Source organism: Vanacampus margaritifer, chromosome 14 (genome assembly GCF_051991255.1).
Source record: "Vanacampus margaritifer isolate UIUO_Vmar chromosome 14, RoL_Vmar_1.0, whole genome shotgun sequence".
Lineage (NCBI taxonomy): Eukaryota > Metazoa > Chordata > Actinopteri > Syngnathiformes > Syngnathidae > Vanacampus > Vanacampus margaritifer.
In genome coordinates, this window is record NC_135445.1 from 257,744 (window position 1) to 277,915 (window position 20,172).

General features: G+C 48.8%; 3 protein-coding genes across 6 annotated transcripts; all 3 read right to left on the reverse strand.

Moving 5' to 3' along the window:
- Window positions 1-826: 826 nt before the first annotated feature.
- ugcg (UDP-glucose ceramide glucosyltransferase) lies at window positions 827-8,851 on the reverse strand. Of its 2 annotated transcripts, XM_077585681.1 has the most exons (10): window positions 8,398-8,849; window positions 6,849-6,981; window positions 6,654-6,756; window positions 6,290-6,391; window positions 6,092-6,204; window positions 5,534-5,712; window positions 5,137-5,223; window positions 4,674-4,781; window positions 3,842-3,920; window positions 2,316-2,627 (listed from the first exon to the last, which is right to left on the reverse strand). In XM_077585681.1, the coding sequence occupies exons 1-10, from the start codon at window positions 8,493-8,495 to the stop codon at window positions 2,457-2,459; spliced, it is 1,173 nt and encodes a 390-aa protein (XP_077441807.1). In that variant the 5' UTR covers window positions 8,496-8,849; the 3' UTR covers window positions 2,316-2,456. The 2 variants fall into 2 exon arrangements, with proteins under 2 accessions (XP_077441806.1, XP_077441807.1); XM_077585680.1 differs by lacking the exon at window positions 3,842-3,920 and having other exon boundaries at window positions 827-2,627; window positions 8,398-8,851.
- A 760-nt stretch (window positions 8,852-9,611) lies between these two features.
- Window positions 9,612-11,273, reverse strand: LOC144063816 (molybdopterin synthase catalytic subunit). Of its 2 annotated transcripts, XM_077585685.1 has the most exons (6): window positions 11,152-11,273; window positions 10,951-11,091; window positions 10,215-10,332; window positions 9,989-10,145; window positions 9,793-9,916; window positions 9,612-9,730 (listed from the first exon to the last, which is right to left on the reverse strand). In XM_077585685.1, exons 2-6 carry the CDS (start codon window positions 10,963-10,965, stop codon window positions 9,638-9,640), a joined length of 507 nt encoding a protein of 168 aa, XP_077441811.1. In that variant the 5' UTR covers window positions 10,966-11,091; window positions 11,152-11,273; the 3' UTR covers window positions 9,612-9,637. The 2 variants fall into 2 exon arrangements, with proteins under 2 accessions (XP_077441811.1, XP_077441810.1); XM_077585684.1 differs by having other exon boundaries at window positions 9,793-10,145.
- Window positions 11,274-12,872: 1,599 nt separating this feature from the next.
- On the reverse strand, window positions 12,873-20,155 carry LOC144063810 (uncharacterized). Of its 2 annotated transcripts, none has more exons than XM_077585677.1 (11): window positions 18,863-20,155; window positions 18,477-18,566; window positions 17,196-17,435; window positions 16,729-17,089; window positions 15,186-15,452; window positions 15,080-15,109; window positions 14,868-15,000; window positions 14,274-14,362; window positions 14,124-14,195; window positions 13,929-14,059; window positions 12,873-13,358 (listed from the first exon to the last, which is right to left on the reverse strand). In XM_077585677.1, the coding sequence occupies exons 2-11, from the start codon at window positions 18,559-18,561 to the stop codon at window positions 13,201-13,203; spliced, it is 1,566 nt and encodes a 521-aa protein (XP_077441803.1). In that variant the 5' UTR covers window positions 18,562-18,566; window positions 18,863-20,155; the 3' UTR covers window positions 12,873-13,200. The 2 variants fall into 2 exon arrangements, with proteins under 2 accessions (XP_077441803.1, XP_077441802.1); XM_077585676.1 differs by having other exon boundaries at window positions 18,858-20,155.
- Window positions 20,156-20,172: the final 17 nt, after the last annotated feature.

Consider the following 20,172-nt stretch of genomic DNA (forward strand, 5'->3'; position numbering starts at 1 on the left):
AAAACAAAAACATTTCTGATGCCATCTTTACAAAAACATGTTAGCACGTACTGCGCATGTTAACTTCACAAAATAATTCAAATGGTCAACATAGGGACGTTGCCCCAATCGACAAACAGAAAATTCATATCTTGAATTGGAATTATGACTAGGCAGAATCACACTGCATATATCTCAAACCGGAGTTCAAGATATCAACAATCCCGTTTCAGATATATTCCTAATTGATGAGTTGATATTAGCGGCTGAAGTGGATATCTGTAATAACCAATCCCATCCACATGAATGGCAAAAGTGACGTCATTGGTCCCAGGCGAAATGACGATTTATTTGGAATTTCATTTTGCCAGTTCGCCACGGCAGAATGCAATTACAGATGTCACAATGGCGTTTGACTTCTCTTGACTGTCGCCGGAAAGACCGAAAAGCGAGTTCAAAGTTCCCTTTGAAATGATCAGCGAAGACTCGCCATACACGGCTGCCATCTTGTGGCCATTTTGGAAACGTTTCAAGACGAGGACTTTTTTCTTTTCTTTTTAAGACAACAAAAAAGAAGCTGCCCTTAATCATTTGAAAATGTTCTATCTCTTGATATCTATGTATTTATCTATCTATAGAAGATATTGAAATAGAAAGTAATAAAGCCAGGAAGAAAAAAAACCAAAACATTTTTCTTCTTCCTACTCCTGACCATTAATATGCGTTCCCTTCTTTTAAATCTTTGTAACTTTCTTTTACAATATTTTCTCTTGCTTCTTTATATGTGCAATAAACAAACTACATTACAAAACAAACAAACGAGAACATGTCACACACACAGTGAGCATCCATTTAAAAGTTCAAATTGTATTGTTCTTGTGTGAATAAAATGCTGCACTCTGATTGGTCGATCAGCGGACACATGAAACAACAGCGTCTGATTGGACGACAGCCTCACAGGTTCGTCCGACATCGCAAGCGACGTCATCAAGCTAAATCCCGGCGGCTACATTCATCGCTAATGCTATGCTAAGACCTAATACTAAAGTGAAGGTGGGAGCGGGTGCATTGGGAAATGGGGTCGACGACACCCAAACGGAAATCCGGAAGTGCGTTTGGAGAAGCAGAACATGTTCCCCTCCAGAAAAGAAAAAGAAATGTTCCCCTCCCATTCATTTGCATTTGTTAGAGATGTTATATTTGGGCCTAAAATCAATTCTTAGACGAGAGGTCGGCCATTTTTTTTGGTTCTCCTGGCTTGGCATCTTCTTATCCAACTGCACGCTTGCCTAATTGAAACCCAATTTATGGACAGATGAGCGCGTTTTCTGCTAGCTACGATTTGTATCATATTTGCAAGCACACAAGCTAAAAATGTTTCTTTTCTAAATTTGAATTCTTTTTATGAAGCGTTTTTACTTGTCAATAATTGATTTGTATGTTTGCACATCTAGAAAAGCTGGAGTGTCTCTGAAGCACTTTATTCGACAGCCTCGCCTATTTTGTTAGCCGCTTCCCTCTTCACGCCTCATAAACTTTTTGGGGTTTGTTTAACGAAGCTTGCGGGCCAAACGTCATTTGGAGAAAACGGCGAGGGCCGCTGACAAACAGAGGGTGGGCCGCAAATGGCCCCCGGGCCCCAGTTTGGACAGCACCAGGGCCGGACGGGCCGTGTGGTGTCGTATGGGGCCGATGTGGCGCTATTGGATGCCGAGGCTCCTCCCACATTTGAGAGGGAGCAGACAAGTCATCAATTGACAACGTGGCGAGCAAACGCAAGCGGCGGCAAGTCCAAATGAGATTCTTGCTACGAGCCCGGACGGCCCCGATTGTGGTCCTGGAGGGTTCCGATCCTGACACAGCTGATTGATGGAATGGGCCCGTCGGCCCGTCAGCAAACATCCCATAAGTCCCGGCGAGCCTTCGGCAGCTCGTCATTTCACGCTTTTTATGGCGACCATCTTTTTTTGGGGGCCACTTTCGGACCCCAACGCCACCTTTGAAAAACCTTCGCAAAAGGCCCGAGGGAAGCCGTGCGTGCTCAGAGGCCATTTCCCAACACACCCGCTTTTGCGGGAAAAAATCTCTCTCGCGCTCTCACGCTCACAAACGCACACAAACGCACACAAACGCACACAAACGCACACAAACGCACACAAACGCACACAAACGCACACAAACGCACACCTGTTAGTTGCCATGAAATGCAAGGACATAACACTGAGACAGGAAGAAGACATTTTGTCACGTGCACGCTCATAACACTGTTTGACCGTCGTCACGGTCGGAATATTTCAGTGACAGGAGAAAAAGATGGCCGCCAGCGCCACTTCCCGCTTGGGTCTCACGTTTGCGCAGACAGCGAGAGCGGCGGCGTCCGTCGTCGCGCTGCTTCGTCGCCGACGTTAGCACCAAAATGAGCGCAAATAGTCCGGGAAACGACACGCCAGTCTCTGCGGCGGCGGCGGCGGCGGCGACTACACGTCCAGGATCTCCTCGGCAGTGCCGCCGCATCGCAGCCGGTAGCGGCCGGTGCGCCAGCTGATGGTGGGATCCCAAAGCGCCGACAGGAAGATCTGCACCGCCATGGACTCGCGGATGAACCAGGCCACCGCAAAGTCCAGCTTGGAGAAAGTCGGACGTCCGCCCTGAACGGCAAAACGACAGAAAAACATTCGATTTGTCACCAGTTGCCTTGAAATTCAAACAACTCCTTGGAGTTCAGAGGTCACGTCAATCTTGATTTGACTTGACAACATTCCAAATCGCGTTGACATGTGAACTTGTTGCAACTTGGAATGTTTTCCGAAAACAAGTGCAAGTTGTCACAGTGCGTGTGACGACCAGCCCGACGGAGCCGCCAGCCCAAATGGGGCACCCGCTTAGCGGCTAGCGGCTAGCGGCTAGCCGCCACTCACGCTGGCAAATCAATTGGATTTTGTCGTGTTGAGGTGACGACAACTTCAACGTTCATTTTTGCAGGTTCGAAACGCATTGAGATGAACTGAATTCCAAATCGGGAAGACGAGTCGACACAAAACTTCAAAATAAAAGCATGTTGACGTCTGCGTAGTAAAAGCCGTCAAAATTCATCCTTCATCGACAAATAATCCATCATCAAATCAATAGACGACGATTTGAATAATGCTTTTGAATTGAAAATGTTCAGATTTCATGAAAGAAGACGAATTATGGTGTGAAAAGACGACATTTGCAAACATCTCCTTTTACTTTGGAAAACAATAACCAAGCTGCTAAGAGTGCAAACAGAAATGCCACATTTGTTACAAAAACATTTTACAATATAAAATAAGCAGCAATCGAGTCAAACGTGCTTTTGTGATGCAAATTCAAAAGGAATCCAATTAGTTGAGCAATCGATCGGATAATCCATCGATTGATTGATTCGAAGAATATTTGATAGCGACGGCACGACCGAATTGGAATTTGGGAAGACGTTGCCTTGGTTTTCCCATCATGCAAAGCATCAACCATTGTGGCGACGGTGGGTTCGACCTGCAGGCCACTTCAAGGCAACAAGAAGAAGAAATGTTTGGGGTTCGAACGGACGAACTGGAACGACTGCTTTCACTATTCGTGTCTGTTATCTGCCAATCGCGCATCTTCGAACCTTCACAAGCCAATTTCAAAAGGCCATTAAGTGGTCGTCAGAGCGCCCCCCGGTGGACACGTTGGCGACAACACTTGGCGGTCCAAGCCTTTTCTGTCCTCTCGGGACAAATGCTAACCCGCTTGTGGTCGCACCTTTGACACTCATGGCCCGTTCGGGACAATCAGAGGGAAATAACATCGTCTGCGCAAGCAACAAGATTGAGCAAAGATTGGCGCGGGAAGTCGCTACCTGAACGCCGGTCAGCTGCACGTAGTCGGCCACGAACCACGCCAGGCAGTGACACATGAAGAACACCATCATGTCGCACCTGCGCACACGTGCGACGTTGCAAAAGGAAAACTTCTTTACAAACACATTTGCTTCATTTCCGGGAATACAAAAGCGACGCTTTGCTAACACGCTAATTTGATAGCATACAAGTTGAGCTACTTCAGCAAAAAGGTGAAGTGCAACATCATTATTTTATTTTTTCTTCTTCAAAGGACAAGCAAAGTTAACTCATGGACTGCCAGCCATTTTGACTGAAGCAAGCCCCTTCGCTCCGGGCTGTTTGACTGGTTTTGCGAGGCCCACATAATATTGTGTTGTATTGCTATCGAAACATGGAACGCAACAAAAGAAACATTTTAGCGTCTCTTCTTTCAGCAGAAGAAAAAAAGTACATTTGCATCTGTTTCCGTTTTGCAGCAATTAGCATTAGCATATAGCCAAGTTTCATCATTATTCACACGTCTGTTGAAAACACTCGGGGCAAAAAAAGAGAGCTTTTTTTCAACATGGCCCCGGTTGATTGCTTCTACTCTGTTGCCACCTGCTGGCCGTTTTCTGTCTTAACTAGCGCTGCTTCAAGCATTCTCTTCAGTTCAGAGGTTGAATCGAAACCTTCGGAATGCGCCAGCAAACGCGTTAAACAACAAAACTGAAACCTCATTGAAAAATTGTGCAACAATTAACAGTAAGCGACGTTTGCTTTTGTACTTTGAAGAGTCTGTGTTGGGTTTTTTGGGCGGCGAATTCGGAGCGACGTCAAAGAAGGCGTCGCCCGTGATTGGCTGCTGACCTGAATACGTAATGAGCGGCCCAGCCAATGATGAGGCTGGCCAGGAAGCACTCGGAGACGGGTTCCAGCACGGTGCCGGGAAGCATGTTGATGCGCAGTTTGGTCCACCTGCCGACGAGGGAGGGAAAGCTCTTCGTCATCGTCATCATCATCATCGTCGTCTTTGTTGTCTTTGTCGTCGTCATCATCATCATCGTCGTCGTCTTTGTTGTCGTCGTCGTCGTCGTCGTCGTCATCATCATCATCGTCGTCGTCTTCGTCATTGTCATCATCGTCATTGTTGTCTTTGTCGTCGTCATCTTCGTCATTGTCTTCATCATCATCATCATCGTCATTGTTGTCGTCGTTGTCATCGTTGTCGTCGTCGTCATCATCATCATCATCATTGCCGTCGTCTTGTCTTCGTCGTCGTCATCGTCATCATCATCATCATCATCATCGTCATCGTCATCGCGGCGTTCACCTGATCAAGCGGGACTGGAACTGGCCGATGGAGTAGGATCCGGAATTCTGCAAGGCCACCTGCGTCGCCATGGAGAACTTCCAACCTCTGCGGACGACCAATCGGTGAGCTTCCACAGTGGACGGCCCCGCCCACAAGCAGTGCACATGATGTCACATGGAACGCTTCAGCCATTTGCTTTGAGTGTTTGGAAAGTCAAGACTGCAAATGGCGGAAGCGGTCTGGCATTGAACTTTGAGAAAGTCAGAAGGACACGTTGCTAATCGCTAATGCTAAATGTGGTGGCATTGTGCGAGCGTTTTTGCCGCCACCCGCCGCTTCCTGGAAGCGGGTTGGAGCTGTTGGGGTCAACGCCAAGCGGAATATCGGCACATTGGCCCCCAAAGTGTGTGGTCACCTGTCGGCGATGGCCTTGGCCATGAAGTAATCTTCGGCGATGTACTGCGCAAACGCCACCAGGCCGCCGGCCTGGTCCAGGACGTCCTTGCGCATCAGACACGACATGCCCGTCACGCACTTGATGCCCATCACGTTGGCAGAAATGTACGAGCGAGGGTGCGACGTCCCAAAGTAGACCTGCCGGCAAAGTTGCCTTCCGTTAGCCGGCCGCGAGTTAGCCTCGTCGTAAGCAGCCTCGTCGCAAGCAGCCTCGCTCGCGTGAGTTAGCGTGGCACAAATGAGACTCGCCTGTGTTGTTATCCTGGTGTTCGTTAGCCTTGTGCTACTTAGCCTCACGGATTGTGTTAGCTTCATGCTAATTAGCCTCGTCCGACTTATCCTCACAGGCTACTCTCCTCCTTCTAGCTAGCTTCGCCTGCTGCGTTAGCCTCACGCTAGTTAGCATCACAATATTCAGCCACGCGAGCTAGCATCTAGTTCTAGCGATCCTCACGCTAGTTATCCGCAGCCGCTCTGTTAGCTTCAGACCAGTTAGCCTGGCGCTCGTCAGCCTCACCTGCTCCAGCGTGGCGGCGAAGCCCTGGCGGTCGGCGACGTACGGCAAGCCGTGCACCAGGCCGACCTTCTCAGTCATCTGATTGGTCAGATCAGTCAGCGTGTCCGCTTTCACTGCAGTGCGCACACACACACACGGTTAGCATTAGCGTTAGCACGTTGGCCGCCGGGATGAGATGACGAGATGTTGGCGGGCAACCTCGGATGCCGCTGTCGCAGATCCACACCAGGCCGTACTTGGCGCCCTCGTAGCCTGGCATCAGGTTGTTGATCTTGGGGTTGATGCCCACCTTCTTGCCACCTGCCGGAGACGAGAGAGCGCGTGAGTGCGATGTGGGAAAATGTGAGTTTTTGAGAGAGCAAACGGACGAGTGTGTGAGTGTCCGTGTGAGAGCGAGAGAAAAAGTGCACGGGAAAGTGACTGTGAGTGAAGGGATGTGTGAGAAAAAGCATCTGTGAGAGTGTGTGGCGGGCGAATAAGAAAAAGGGGATGATGTGAGAGAGTACCGATGTGTGAGTGGACCCCGAGCGTTTGAACGTGAGCCTGCACAAAGTGGACTTACCGACAAAAAGCCGAGCGTCCACGTTGGGATATTTTCCCAGCAGTTTCTTACAAACGTCGACGGCCGGGTCGTCCTGGTCCTGAACGCACATCAGCACCTCGTACTGCACGCACACGCACACGCACACGCACACGCACACGCACACGCACAAGGTTAGGCACCGCACGCACACGCAGCAGGTCACAGGTCGGCTACCTTGGGGTAGTCCATGGTGAAGAAGGTCTCCAGGTTGGAGATGAGGTTGGGGTCGACGCCCTTGAGCGGCTTGAGCAGGGACACGCCCGCCGCCTGCTTGACCTCCGACCTCTTCTTGTGCAGACGCAGGCGCCTGCGGACGGACAGACGGGGTCACGGGTCGCTTGGAGGACACATAGCGGGAAGTCATTGTGTCACGCTGCGTGCGTGCGACGTGACGGCGGCCGCCTCGCTTCACGCGCCGGACATCCGACATTTGTTTTCTCCGGCATTCAAAAAATGAATTTAAACAAACAATTGTCCTAATCATTGATCATTTTAGGATTAAATGATTAATCAATGAATCAGGAAAAAAAAAAGAGATTCCAAATCACAACATGGTTTTTGGCTTGTCAGAAAATCAGCAAAAATGTTGGCTAATTGTTTTCAGAGCCGAAGCAGCAAAACAAAAGCGCAAGCGTTCGTCATCAGTCGGATTTCATGGACGACGGAAAAAATGAAAAACTGCTAAACAAGGTCTACAAATCATTACAAATCAATTCCTTTGATCATCACTTGTTTGTCAATTAATCAATGAATTGTTGCACCTACAACAGCAAGTCAAACAAATAAAACTGCTTAAGACGAATTCTCGCTAAATGGAAACAAAAAAAGTGTTTTTTGTCATCTTTCAAGCAAAACCTGCTCACGACATCGAAACGGCTTCAACTTGTTCGATGCTTTTCAATGTTTTGTTTCGGCTCCTCCGAATGCTCTGGTTTTTGTTTTCTTGTAAATGGCCATTTTCAATAAAGTTTTGCGCAACCGGAATGTCTCGCGTTTCCGTCACAGTCTTAAAAATGATCAATCGTCAAAAAGTAAAGAAAAGAAAATTCAACCGCTCGTCACCACCAAAATAATCGGCGACATTTTCGATTTTTACGACGCAAGCAACAAACATCAGGAGTGCGCGCGGCTAGCGACCAGCGTGAAGCACAAAAACACTCCAAAATGGCGGCCAAGGTCTCAACAACGGCCTCGATTGGCGCCAAGCGACGCGAACGCTGGCGAAGAGCTCGCTCAGAAGCTCCAGGATGGCCTTGCAGCGCCATCTTCAGGCCAGGAGCGCCACCACACACGCTCGCCATCAAACCAGCCCCGCGGGAACTCGGGCGTCTCAATTCAAGGCCAACTTGTTATATTTAATATATTTGTTTGATGCAAGCAGTTGACCAAATGATGTTGGGTTGTTCAAATCATTTCGAAGGAGGTTTCAGCCCCCTCAAAAGCAGCCTAACAACGCCAATGTAATTACTGGTGTTCAATAAAGTTTTATTTAAACAAGAAACATGAAAAAGTCGGCTAGCTAGCATACGCCCATTCGAAAACACTCAAGCGATGACACTTGACGTCAATTTGATCCAATATTCTTCTAGTTGACTCGCGTATGACCAGGACTGAGAACCTTCAGCCGGACCAGCAGGAAGCTCCTGCCAGTAGCGCTGACAGGCCAGGCTAAGCTAAGCTAAGCTAAGCTAAGCTAAAGCTAAAACTAAAGCGGCTAACTCACACGTAAATGATGGACATGAAGTGCATCAGCCACAGCACGACGAACAGCAGCAAGCCGAACACGGCCAGGCCCTGCATGGCGACCTCCGCCAGGGCCATGGTGCTCCGCGGGAGGCGGGGGAGGGAGGCACGCCGGCCGGACGGACGGACGGACGGACGGACGGCCGGCCGACCGACCGACCGCCGCCGGGAGCAGGAGACGGGGGGGTCCCGCCCCGGGCAAAGTGCGCCGAGCTCGGCTGGAGGCGCTCAAGGATCCGGCGAGAGATCCAGTCTAGAAATCCGCTCGACACCAAAACCGCCGCCTGGAGATCCGAACCCACCCCCGCAGAAGCAGCACGTCGAGGCGAACCGCTCTTCCCGGTCGCGGTGGTGATGGACGAGCCCGAGCCGTTTGAAAGTCAGCAGACCGGCCGCGGGTCAGCTGACCTGCGCGGGGGAGGGATAGGGGGCGGGGCTTGGGGGCGACACTGACGAGACGAGGGCGCTTCCGGTCAGCGTCAACCGCAATTGGACGGACGGAGGACGGAAGTAGCGTCACATCGTGATCGCGCTGCCTTGGAGTCGTTCTTCTTCGGCGCATACGCCGGAAAGGGAAAAAGAAAGAAATGAGAGAGATCGGAAGGAGCCGAAGAAGGCCGAAGAAAGTCGAGTGACGTCCGACATCGACTTTTCACTGTCGGTCACCGGGCTGTCAAAAGTCGTCCGAGGACGGCCATCTTACGTTGCCACTTTTACTGACAACTTGTGTTATTTTCCTTTGGCTGAAAACATTGTTGTCAGTTAGTCACGTTGACTGTTTGGAGTCACAAGAGCCTCGCAAAGAGCAAACTTGACTGTTTGCAGACCAATCTTGTAGGCCTCGACGTTAGTGTTGATGCAATCGCAGGCTTGCCCCTAGCATTATTATTTTATTTTTTTTTAGCAATTAATCGTTTTGAACTTAATAAACGATGAATAGTAATCGCCGGATGTTTTTCACCACTCCCACTTGGACAAAAATTGGATTTGATTTGGGGCATGTAATTGGTCGTCCTGGACAATTATGACATGGACCGGCGACCAGTCCACTGCATGTATCGTTACAGCGTCACCATCTATATCGGACAGCGAGGGAGAGAGAGATTAAAAAAAGAGAGAGAAAAGGACTGGTCGCCAGTCAATGTCACAACAAATATGGACTGGTCTCCTAAAATGACACACACGGACGCCCTCTCAGCTTTGTGGCATTTATTGACCAATCAGTGGTTAAGCGCGGCAGCGTTTCCATGGCAACTGGCCCAGGCACACTCGGCGTTCTCCTTCCAGCTGGCCCCGCGGTCCTCGTACACTTCCTGCGGAGCAGACGGCGGTGAGCGAGGCGAGCGAGTGCACATGGCCGGCGACCAATCCTGACCTTCTTCCACACGGGCACTTTGGCCTTCAGCCCGTCCAGCAGGTGCGCGACGGCCCGCTGGCCTTGCTGGCGGTGAGGCGACGAGACGGCCGCCACCACGCTGGCCTCGCCCACCGGAACCCACCTGAGGAAGGGACGAGCGCTCGGGTTAGCGCGGGCGCTCGGCGCCATTAGCGCAGTTAGCGTGATGAGCGACCCGAGGCGGTGGTGCACGCAGATGTGCGCGACGTCGGGCCAGCGCGCTCGCACGTCGCGGCACAGCTCCGCCAGCTCCGATGTGACCATGGCCTCGTACGCCTCGTACTCCAGACCAATCACCTTCCGGCCGGCCGACTGGTCCTCGCGCGTGGTACCTGCGGCACGGCAGGCGGCAAATCTTAGCTTCGTACGTCTCGGCAAACAGGAAGTGATGTCACAAGCACCTATAAAGAGAGAAATGGCGCCACAGGACGCGCTGCCGACGGCCGCCACCGCTTCCTCCACAGACAGCCAATCGCGGCTCAGCTTGAAGATGTCCCGCCCCTTCTCTGACGCCGCCATCTTGAGAGGGAGTATTGGTGACGAGGAGAGAGGCGTGACTTGATGGGCAAGATTGTTATGATTCTTATTATTGTTATGACCATTAGGATGGTTATGGCGTTCGGACGGTTTATTACGTTGGTGATTGTTATGGCAGCCGAGATCTTGTTGTTATGGCGATTTGCTGATGGTTAGGAAAAAGATGTTGGTTTGTAGGGTTCAGATTGTTTTGATGGTTACTATTGCTATTTTATGATGATGATGATGATGGCATTATTGTTGTTGTGATGATTATGACAACTATGATTGTCATAATGTTTGCAAGATTCTTCATTGTTATGGTCATGATGTTAGGATTGATTTGATGGTTGTTCTCGTGGTTGTAATTGTTACAATGAATATGTCATGACACTTCAGATTGTTCTGTTTTGGCAGTTCGGATTGTTATGTCAGGATGATGATGTCGGTTCGGATTGTTATGACGCGGCGATGACTTTATGCCTGTTTTGGTTGTTACGATATGATGCGAATTTTTGCCATGACACGATGATGATGATTACGTCATTGATTGTTATGGCGATTTCGACTGTTGCGCGTGAATGTTCCCACGCTGGGATGGTTGCGAGTGCAAAAGCTCACGGGCGGCCAGCTCATCCTCCGCTCAGCGGCGGCACCACGGCGACCTCGTCTCCGTCTCGCAGCGTCAGCGGCTCCCGGTCGTCGACGGCGACGTACTGATGGCGCACCGCCAAGACCACGTGACCCTGCAACGCTCGCAGCCTGCACGCATGCGCACACGTCAAGCCCCGCCCACTCGCGGCAGCAGAAAAACATTCCCACCTGGGGTGCTGCCCTAGCAACCGAGTCCAAAGGTCCTGGCTGCTGATTGGTGTGTCCACTTGTAGAAGCTGCTCCCGCCGTCCGCTGAGCTCGGCGCTCTTAGCGAAGTACAGCACACACACCTGCAACACACACACAAAATCAGTAAACCCACTAACGGGACGAGGGGGCATTCTGTACTTCTTGGGGCGTCACATTGAAACTTTTGCCTTCGCAAACGTAACCGGCATGCGAACCCGCAAAAGCAATCGGAAGGTTTCATTTTTGTGACCTTATAAACGACCTTGGAAACGCTGCTCACGTTTGTACGAAAACGGCCCAAAAGACCAACACTTGTTTTGTTCCCGATTAGCGCGTCAGCCCTCATTTGGAGACATTCAGCTTTTTTTCTTTTTCTTTTTTTACTGATCGTGTATTTTTCAAAAGGTCGTCATTTTGAGAACTATTTCTTTGCTACTTATTACTGCGACGAGCTTTCCGTTACATACACACTTGTGAAATAACAGCTGCTCAAATGAGCTTTAATGTCATTTAATATCAATGACAAAATACTTGAAAATAAATATGCAACATATTTCTAGAAACCTCTGCCGGTCTTCCCTTTTCCCAACGATCGCAATGTCCCATCACCGGCGAGCTATTTTTAGAACAGGCCCGCCGGCAAGTCATGTGGTCTTGGGGAAACCACGTGAGACGGACGGTGACCCCATGGGATCGGTTGTTTTGCAAACAGACACGCGCGCCGACCGGCGGTCACAAGTTGCCACGTGACAACATGACACTGCGGATCTCGCGCCGGAGCTCGTGACGTCCGTTAGCTTGAGCGCGAGACCGCCAGCAAATGCAACTTTGGACGTCGTGCCGATCCAAGTACGCGTCGACGGTTGGCCTTTCGGTCGCTGCTTCTTCCAGGAAGGGAAGAAAAAGAAAAAGAAAAAGAAATGTTCGCTCCGACGTGTTGCCGGAACCTCATCTGCTAAAAAGCGTCGCTCGCGTGTTAAATCGGCGCAAAAGTGGTGAAAGGAAGCAATCAGATACTCACGCGAGCGGTCATGAAGAAAAGCACTTCCGGTCATCTGGAGACTTTGGGGCGAAGAGAAAAAACGTTTCAAAACAAGACTTTTTCTTTCGTTCTTTCTGGGGAGACGAGAAGCGCAGGTCCGTGACGTCACATGAGACTGCGCTTCCATTGGCTCGCTCGCGTTCTTCCTCGATGCAGCGTTAGATGTCACGTGGTGAAGCAGCGCCACCAGCTGCTCAGATGAAGTAAATGCGTCCATATTCACGGATTTCGATTTGTTTTTGTTTTGACACGTTTTTCGTGGGAAAAAATGTTTGGCTTTTTTTTGGTTGAAAAAACAAAATACATTTTAGTTGAAAATGCAATCCGTGCCCTCCGTTAATAGCGGCAGTTTTTTCCTTTTCAAACAAACAATAATAAGAAAAATAGTATGACAGCCAGGAGGAAAATAAACTTCTTCAAAAAGATATTATAAAGCTCAAATAAATATAGTTTGACTTGCTTTCTTGTTTGTGGAGTGTCTCCATTTTCAAACATGAAAAAAGAAGGCCTTTTCATCCTTAATCAAATATTTTCATAACTCTTCTGATGAAACATCAACTTGAAACGAGCTGAATGGTCCCGAAACGCAAAGTTCTTTAGTGTTGCTTTAATGTACCGACATTTGTGTAAATATAATTTAGCCAATATTAGAACAAGATGGATGAGATCAAATGCCTTTTTACTTTCAGATGGATAATTATTGTGTAATAGCGACAACAGCGACCAGTCCAGGCCACCCAAACAGACAAGCGACCAGTCCGTTTGGCTCAGCATTCATCGGCGACCAATACATTGGACTATATTGGCATTGACATGGACTGACGAGCAGTCCATGCACTTTTTTTGTGCCGCCACATCTACTGGCGACCAGTCCATTTGTTTGTCTGCAAGTATCCGATGATCATACTTGAGATGTTTGTCAGCCATCTTGAGATCAAAAATAGACACTTTTGTTACGGACGACATCCCTCAGACAGGAAGTGATGTCACACGTCCAAACCCTGACGAGTCAGGAAGTCTTCCAGCGCGCTCAGTCTTTCCACCAGCATCACGTCCAGGTCCGACTGGTTGTTGGCGCCGGGCCCCGTGCGGTACTGGCGCCGGACGGCGCGCTTTCTTGGCGCCGTGGCCGCCACAGAAAATCCTGCAAACACAATTTCGTGACTGGCACAAACGCAATTCAAGTGTTTGTCACGTTCATTATTTTGCTTTGACGGGCAAATACGGGTTTGAGGTCCGAGCGGCGGCCGTTTGGCGCCAAGTCAACGTTTGCCCCAAAAGCCGCTTTGTGTCAAACTGATCAGAAAAACAAACGAGACTTTCGAATGTCCATCGACAGGCTAACAAAGCTAACATGGACAGTTGAGCTTTGCAAAAGCATTTTTGGAAAGAAAACGTCAACGTGATCGCATGCTATCGTCGTGGTTTGTACTGCCCCCCGGTGGCCAAGGCGGGTACAACAGCAGAAGAACCTCAAGTGATTTGAATACAAAAAAAAGGTTGAACTTTGCCACCATGGGATGTTTTTGAAGTAGTTGTTAAGTACCAAATTGTTTTGAGAAGGAAAAAGAGCCAAATGGCGTCCACGTTCATTTGAACTTTCCAGACGAGCGTTAAAACTCGTGTCTCGACATTTTTTTTCAAAAGCCGCGCTTGCCGTTCGCTTGAGTAGAAAATGTCTCGGAGGAGTGCTGGTTTCTGCAGGTGCGCTTACCTTGGGCTCTCTTCCGCTTCCTGGGCTGAGTGAAGTCCGGGAAGAGGAGGAGCCTGCGCCGCCTCTGCTGGCCAATCAGGAGCAAGGCTCCATCCTTCTCCTGAGGCTCCTCAAAGATGGTCTCCAGACTCCTGAGGAGCAAAGCATGCTGGGAACCGGCGTCCACAAAAAGCTCCTCGCTTGCTCCTTTTGTACCTGCTGCCGTTGGGACATTCGTAGTTCTTGTTGGTGTAAATCTCCTCCACGCTGAACTCCTTCTTCTTCACCCTCAAACCGCAACAAAAGGCTACTTTGACCTTTGACTCTTTTGACCGACGATGGCGACGATGCTTGGCGCTCGTTTACCTTTTGACCTTGGGCAGCCCCATGGGCGTGAGCGGCGTCTCTCGCGGCGATGTCCGGCGGATTCGGATCTGCGACACGCGCTTGGCTTGCTGAAAACAAACAACGGCAGCTCGTCAAGACCAACGGCTGAAGTCGCTAACGGCTGAAGTCGCTAACGGCTGAAGTCGCTAACGGCTAAAGTCGCTAACGGCTGAAGTCGCTAACGGCTGAAGTCGCTAACGGCTAAAGTCGCTAACGGCTGAAGTCGCTAACGGCTGAAGTCGCTAACGGCTAAAGTCGCTAACGGCTAAAGTCGCCTCTTCCATCCATTTAGTAGGATTGGAAATGTCGTTACAATGCGACGCCGCTTTGTGCGTAAGGTTCGAAGATGGAAAAGAAAAAGTTGACATGATTTGCTCATGGCGGCCATCTTGTGCCATTTACATTCATTTCGTTCAATTGATGAAGTGTAACGAGTGGCGTTTGTAGAAAGTTGACATTTTTCATTCGTTAGGAAAAACTAACAAACCAGCTCTAAAAACAAAATACAGAAAAAAAAGCACAAAACAAAACATTTCTAAATGGTGACGCGCGCGCACGCACGCACGCACGCACCTCCTTGGAGCCGGCTGCTGATTGGGCGACGGCGATCAGAGGCGACGCGTCGATGGCGGAGCACGGAGGAAGAGGCGGAGCAAGGAGGCGCTTCCGAGCACCGCGATTGGCTCTTCTCTTGGTCCGTCTGTCCCTGCGAGTCACGTGACGTGTCGCCGTCAGATGAAAGGTCGCAAATGATTGACAGCCCAAAAGACCACGTTGCAACTGACCTGAGGTCGACGTCGGCCGCTTGCGTGTAACTGACAAGAAAAACAAAAAGCGCGTCAGCGGCGTCATGCGTTCAAGCGGGCGGCGACAAGCAAGCGAGCAGCCAACCAGTGATCGATGGCCAGACTGGGCGGGGCCGTGCGGTCCCTCAGGGGCCGCCAGGTATTCCAGCCGCTCCCGCCCGTCGGCGCCGCCATCGTGGCCACGGCCACCGGCGACAGACGCAGCAGCGGGGCGGCGCCCGCTCGGAAGTCGCCGGACGCGGGAGGAGGCGTGAAGTCGGAAAAGCGCCATGGGCGGCGCCAGGCCGACCAGGCCTGCCATTGGCTGCCGGCGGCTCGCAGGAACTCAAAAACCTCGTCCTGGCCCCGCCAACTGCGAGGACACGAAAACTGGCCGTTCAAGACAATTGCGACATTTGCTCAAAAAAAGAAGAAAAAAAAGCAACGTTGACATTTTGGCTTCTTCTTTTGAAGGAAAAAAAAAAAGTCAAATTATGTAAAGGAACTTTCATTTGAGGGTGATTATGGCGCCGCCATATGGACAAAGTGGGTAACGTTATGCCTAAAGGAAGACCACGTTTCTCATAAGGACAAGCGCATTGCGTGCTTTTCGAGCGCATGACATTCAAATTGACGTCCATCTTGGTAACGAATGTCGAAAGGAAGAAGCAGTCGGCACATTTGTGCTTTTTTGTGCGTTGCCGTCATCCTCCTCAAAATGAGAGCGCCCCCTTCAGGACATCGCAAACGGGGACGTTCAACTCGTTTTAGGTCAATGAGAAGAGTTGTGAGCAGATTTGATTCAAGTTGAAACGTTGCTTAGTGCTGCTTTAAGTATGGAAGCGCCAACGTCAACATTTTCGACTCTGTTCCGAGGGTTTCATTTTTCAATCATAATTATTCCCATGACTTCAATAGTTAAGTCACGATTATTCACAAATTTGAGATCTGTTCTAAACGTACAATAAAATATTTTTTTCTAGGTTTTCATACTCGATAAAAGAACTGATAGAAAATGTCTGCATCTTTTAGTCATCGGTACGTTCATTTCATAATCATTCATAAAATTGAGTTCAACTCAAAAATTGTCCTTTACCGGAAAAAAACGAGTGTGATATTGATTTGTGTTGAAGTCATTTTTCTGCCACTAGATGGCATCATTGCATTTGCAAGACGGTGGTGACAGCTCCGTGCATTTTTCTTTTCATATTCAGAGCTAGCTTAGCTTTAGCGTGAAGCCACTCGTGAAATTCTGCACAATTGTAGTTCCAACATATTTGCAAATACGTTTGTAGGCTAAATGCTAAAAATGTAGCCTTTTTTACCCACAATGCCACGGGGCATTGACTTGAGCTCGTGCACATGAAGAAAGAAAAAAGGCCTTTTTTGGGGATCATTATTATGCAAATACGTTTGTCAACTTTGCGTATTGATAATTTGATGAATGATTTCTTTTTATATCGATTGTGCAGGGCCTAATTTCCATTTTTATATATTTTATATATTTTCTCCATCGCGCCAGCGGGTCGCGCCAGCGGGTCGCGCCACCTCGTGGCATTACGGCAAAAAGAAGGAAGGAAAGATCATCGGGCCTACGAGGACGTTGGAACGTCAACTGTTGAGTGTCGCCATCCAAATCCAGTTCGCACCTGCAGCCGTTGCGCCTGACAACAACGCTGACGGCCTTCAGCGATTGGCCGCCTTCCTGGCGTCTTGTGGGGTCAAAGTTGAAGAGCGTGAGGGGCGCGTGGTCGGCGGCTCCGCCTCCCGTCCGGCGCACGACGGCCATGCGGCCGACGAACCTCCCGCGCTCGTCGCCTTGCCCTTTCTCGTCTTCTTCTCTGTGGCTCCTCCTCCTCCTCTTGATGCCCCGCCCCTCCCGTCCACTCTTGTGCTCCGATTGGCTGTCCAGTGCCGGCAAAGCCCATGGACGAGAAGAGGAAGTGACGGCTGGCCCACAGGAAGTGGAAACCCGGCCGCCGTCGTCACACCTTTGGTTTGGCACAAAATCTTCAGAAAGCACAAAAAGGTCATGAAAAGCCCACTAGAACCGCCAAACTCGAACGGTGTTGTTGATTTTGAGTCCCCCTGGTGGTGTCGACGTATCCCGCGTTACCTTTGTGGGCGTGGTCTTGCGCGCGGGCCCGGCTGGTCTTCCTCTTGCGGTTCTTCCTCCTCTTGGTGCCGCTTCTCTCCAGGGCGTCCACGCGGCGGCCCAACGACACCAGCGCCCCCCGCAGGAGACGCCGCACCTCCATCCTGTGGGCGGCCAGGAGGCGGGGCAACAGCGCCGCACAGGCACACCTGAGCTGAGGACCAGGATGCTGCGGATGCTGATGACGAGTGTGAGATGAAACTGCAACGGCAACGGATCAAATATCACATCCGAGGTTCATCCATTGTGGTCCGCCCACAAACCTTTTTCTTTTTTTCGGACTGGCGGTCGTGACCCGTTTTGAGGAGGATGACAGGTTTTTTTCTCTCAAGTGTTTTTATGACTCTTGGCATGAAAAAAAAAATACCTTGATTTTTTTTTTTTTTTTTTGAAAGGTACATTTTTCAAGGAGTTGCTGACACGTCCACTAGGGTGGACAGCGTGCATTTCAACAACTGAGGAAATATTTTTGTAAGAAAACGACAAATACTGTAAACATGATAAAGATGTTTTTTGTTTGATCTTTAACATTGTGCTCCGTTTTAGTATATTTAAAAACTGCAGAATGTGATGCAAAAACCTTTCAACAAGGAAAAAGAAACTTTTTGAAAGCACAAAAAGAAAGATAACGACTTCCTGGGTGAACCTTCACAAAACCGCGTTTGTTGGAAAGAGAATTCAAGGAGTCCAAATCCGAAACGATTGACAAGATTGGCGAAGGTCTTTAACGCATTTCTGTGCAATGTCGTCATCTTTCATGTTCTCAAACATATTATAAAAGCTTCAGAGGCTTTTTTTTTGTTTTTGCAAAACATTGAATATTCAAATTTCAATGAGATACTTTTGACTCCTTCTTGGTGCTCTTAAACTTGATTGTTTTCGAGAACACGTGATGACATTTCTTGAAAAATGTTGTTAATGTCACATGATCAACTCAAATGTTTGCAGATAATCAATATGATTTTATTTTTTTAACAGTGCTTATCATTATACTATTTTGCTCCCGAGAAACATTAGTGAGATTTTAGACAAATCCGATTTTGCTCTGTGACAAAATGAGGTCAGAAGGACAGTTTGCGACTTTGCTGACTATAAGAGCACATTTGAGAAAGTGATGAGATGGTTAGCGACTGTGTCAGGCTGTGACGTCAACATCTTGCGTCTTCGAGGGCGTGGCCCGATAGGTGACATCAGCAGATGCCGTTTGCTGGTTTTGGATTCAGGTTTGGCTCACACACGTACTCGTCGGCGCGGTTCCGTAGACGTCCTTGTCAGCCAATGAGAACGCAGGCTGAGGCGTCACTCCCGGCGGGGGGCGGGACAGCATGACGTCTGAAAAACAAACATGACGTCAAACCTTAAACAAAACAGTTGACAGACTTCTCGCGAGATCCCCCTCCCCCTTACTAATCTTCACCAAGTAGCATGGAAGCTAACATGGCTCGTTAAAAATGTGCTGGAATGCAAAACGACGCGAGAGCAGCTGGGAAACAACACACACGCACACGCTTGACAACCTTTGTGGCAAAAAAAAAAAAAAAGCTTCAAAGTGTTGTGCTAGCAGGCGCGATTGGCTGCCATTAGCATCCGTAACAAAGCTAACATTTTGGATTTATTTTATACCTTACTCTGTGGAGGCGGGTCAGCAAACTTCCCGAACTGTCCCGAATGTCATTTGAAGACTGTCGGGGGCGGCAAGAAGTCCAAAATAAAACGATTTTACCAGAAGAATCGGAGACTCCAGCGGAGCGGCGTTAAGCTCTTCCCAAACAACTTCCGTCCCGTTTTTCGAAATAAAAGATTACAAATACAGGAGATGAAACGATTACTATTACGACCTCTTGTTTTCCTGTTTGCTGTCTTCTGTCGATGTAGTACGTGCGACTTTTCCCGACTTGTTTCATTCTAATACTGTCGACACGAGTCAAAGGTTACGTGTATTACATTTTTAGCGTCTTCTAACGACAGTTTAGTGTGAAAGTGCAGCACGGAAGTTTGATTTATAGACGAGAAGATAGAACACATCGTCATATATTATATATCATATATTTTTAACGATGAAAATACACCAAATGTATAATCGATCATTAATGAGTGACGCACGCGGGCCGAATCCTAGTGTCAAAATTTGGATCATTTCTTTTTTAATCACCAATCTACTGTGTACTGTTAATCCAGGCAAAAAGTGTGCGCTTTATTCATTTCCAATCGACTGGGCAGTCGAACGTGTTGAAAATGTATTTGACGTTGTTACAATGTCCATGGACGAGCAAACCTCTAAAAGTGAGAATTTAAAAAAAGAAAAGAAACAAACGTCATCCTAAAACATGATGACGCGCAACAGTGCACAGCTCATTGGGAAACGGAATCCAAATGTACTGTAACGTGTCAAAATAATGACCCCAAATAAATAAGTCGCTAAATTATTACTTGACAAAATGTGGAGTCCAACTCCGCTGGGTTCCATTTAGTAACCCAAATTTGTATGCAAGCGTGACCACCGATAACTTATGCCAACGCAGTAGAAACGTCAGATTTACTGGAAATATTTGAATGGAAAGAATTTCGTGGCCAGCAATGAAAACAAATAAAAAGCAGTGGAGAGGGCTGGATGTGACGTCGACAGCAGAACGATTTAATTATCTTCCACTAGATGGCACTGTTGCCCCACACGAATTGATGGCGTACATGGTTTGACCAATAAATTGAGACGTTGCACGTTTCCAATATGCAACATCCTCGTCGATCGGCTTCTGCAGGTTCTCCTCGTCACAGGTTCGTTTTGGGATTAAACAACTTTCCGTGTTTGTGGAGAGCAAATGTTTTTAGTTTTTTGCTGCAATAGTTTTGAGATACAAGCTTTTTGTCAGGTTTGTTTGGCTCAGCCATGAGATTTGTCAAACGTGAAACCAGGTGTGTGTCTTGATGCAATCAAGGC

Bases quoted from the DNA above. Each gene is read 5' to 3' on its own strand.
- ugcg (XM_077585680.1), bottom strand. From the start codon at position 8,495: ATGGCCCTGGCGGAGGTCGCCATGCAGGGCCTGGCCGTGTTCGGCTTG. The intron at 6,205-6,289 runs GTTGCCCGCCAA...TGCGCACTGCAG, and splicing joins CTGCGACAGCGGCATCCGAG to TGAAAGCGGACACGCTGACT. The intron at 2,628-4,673 runs GTCAGCAGCCAA...TTTGCCGTTCAG, and splicing joins GCCGCTCATTACGTATTCAG to GGCGGACGTCCGACTTTCTC.
- LOC144063816 (XM_077585684.1), bottom strand. The intron at 10,146-10,214 runs GTGCTTGTGACA...GCCGTGCCGCAG, and splicing joins CGCCATTTCTCTCTTTATAG to GTACCACGCGCGAGGACCAG. The intron at 9,731-9,792 runs GTCAGGATTGGT...TCTGCTCCGCAG, and splicing joins AAGTGCCCGTGTGGAAGAAG to GAAGTGTACGAGGACCGCGG.
- LOC144063810 (XM_077585677.1), bottom strand. From the start codon at position 18,561: ATGCTGTCCCGCCCCCCGCCGGGAGTGACGCCTCAGCCTGCGTTCTCA. The intron at 15,453-16,728 runs GTGCGAACTGGA...GTGTCCTCGCAG, and splicing joins GTCAGGCGCAACGGCTGCAG to TTGGCGGGGCCAGGACGAGG. The intron at 14,363-14,867 runs GTGCGTGCGTGC...GTTTGTTTTCAG, and splicing joins CAGCAGCCGGCTCCAAGGAG to CAAGCCAAGCGCGTGTCGCA.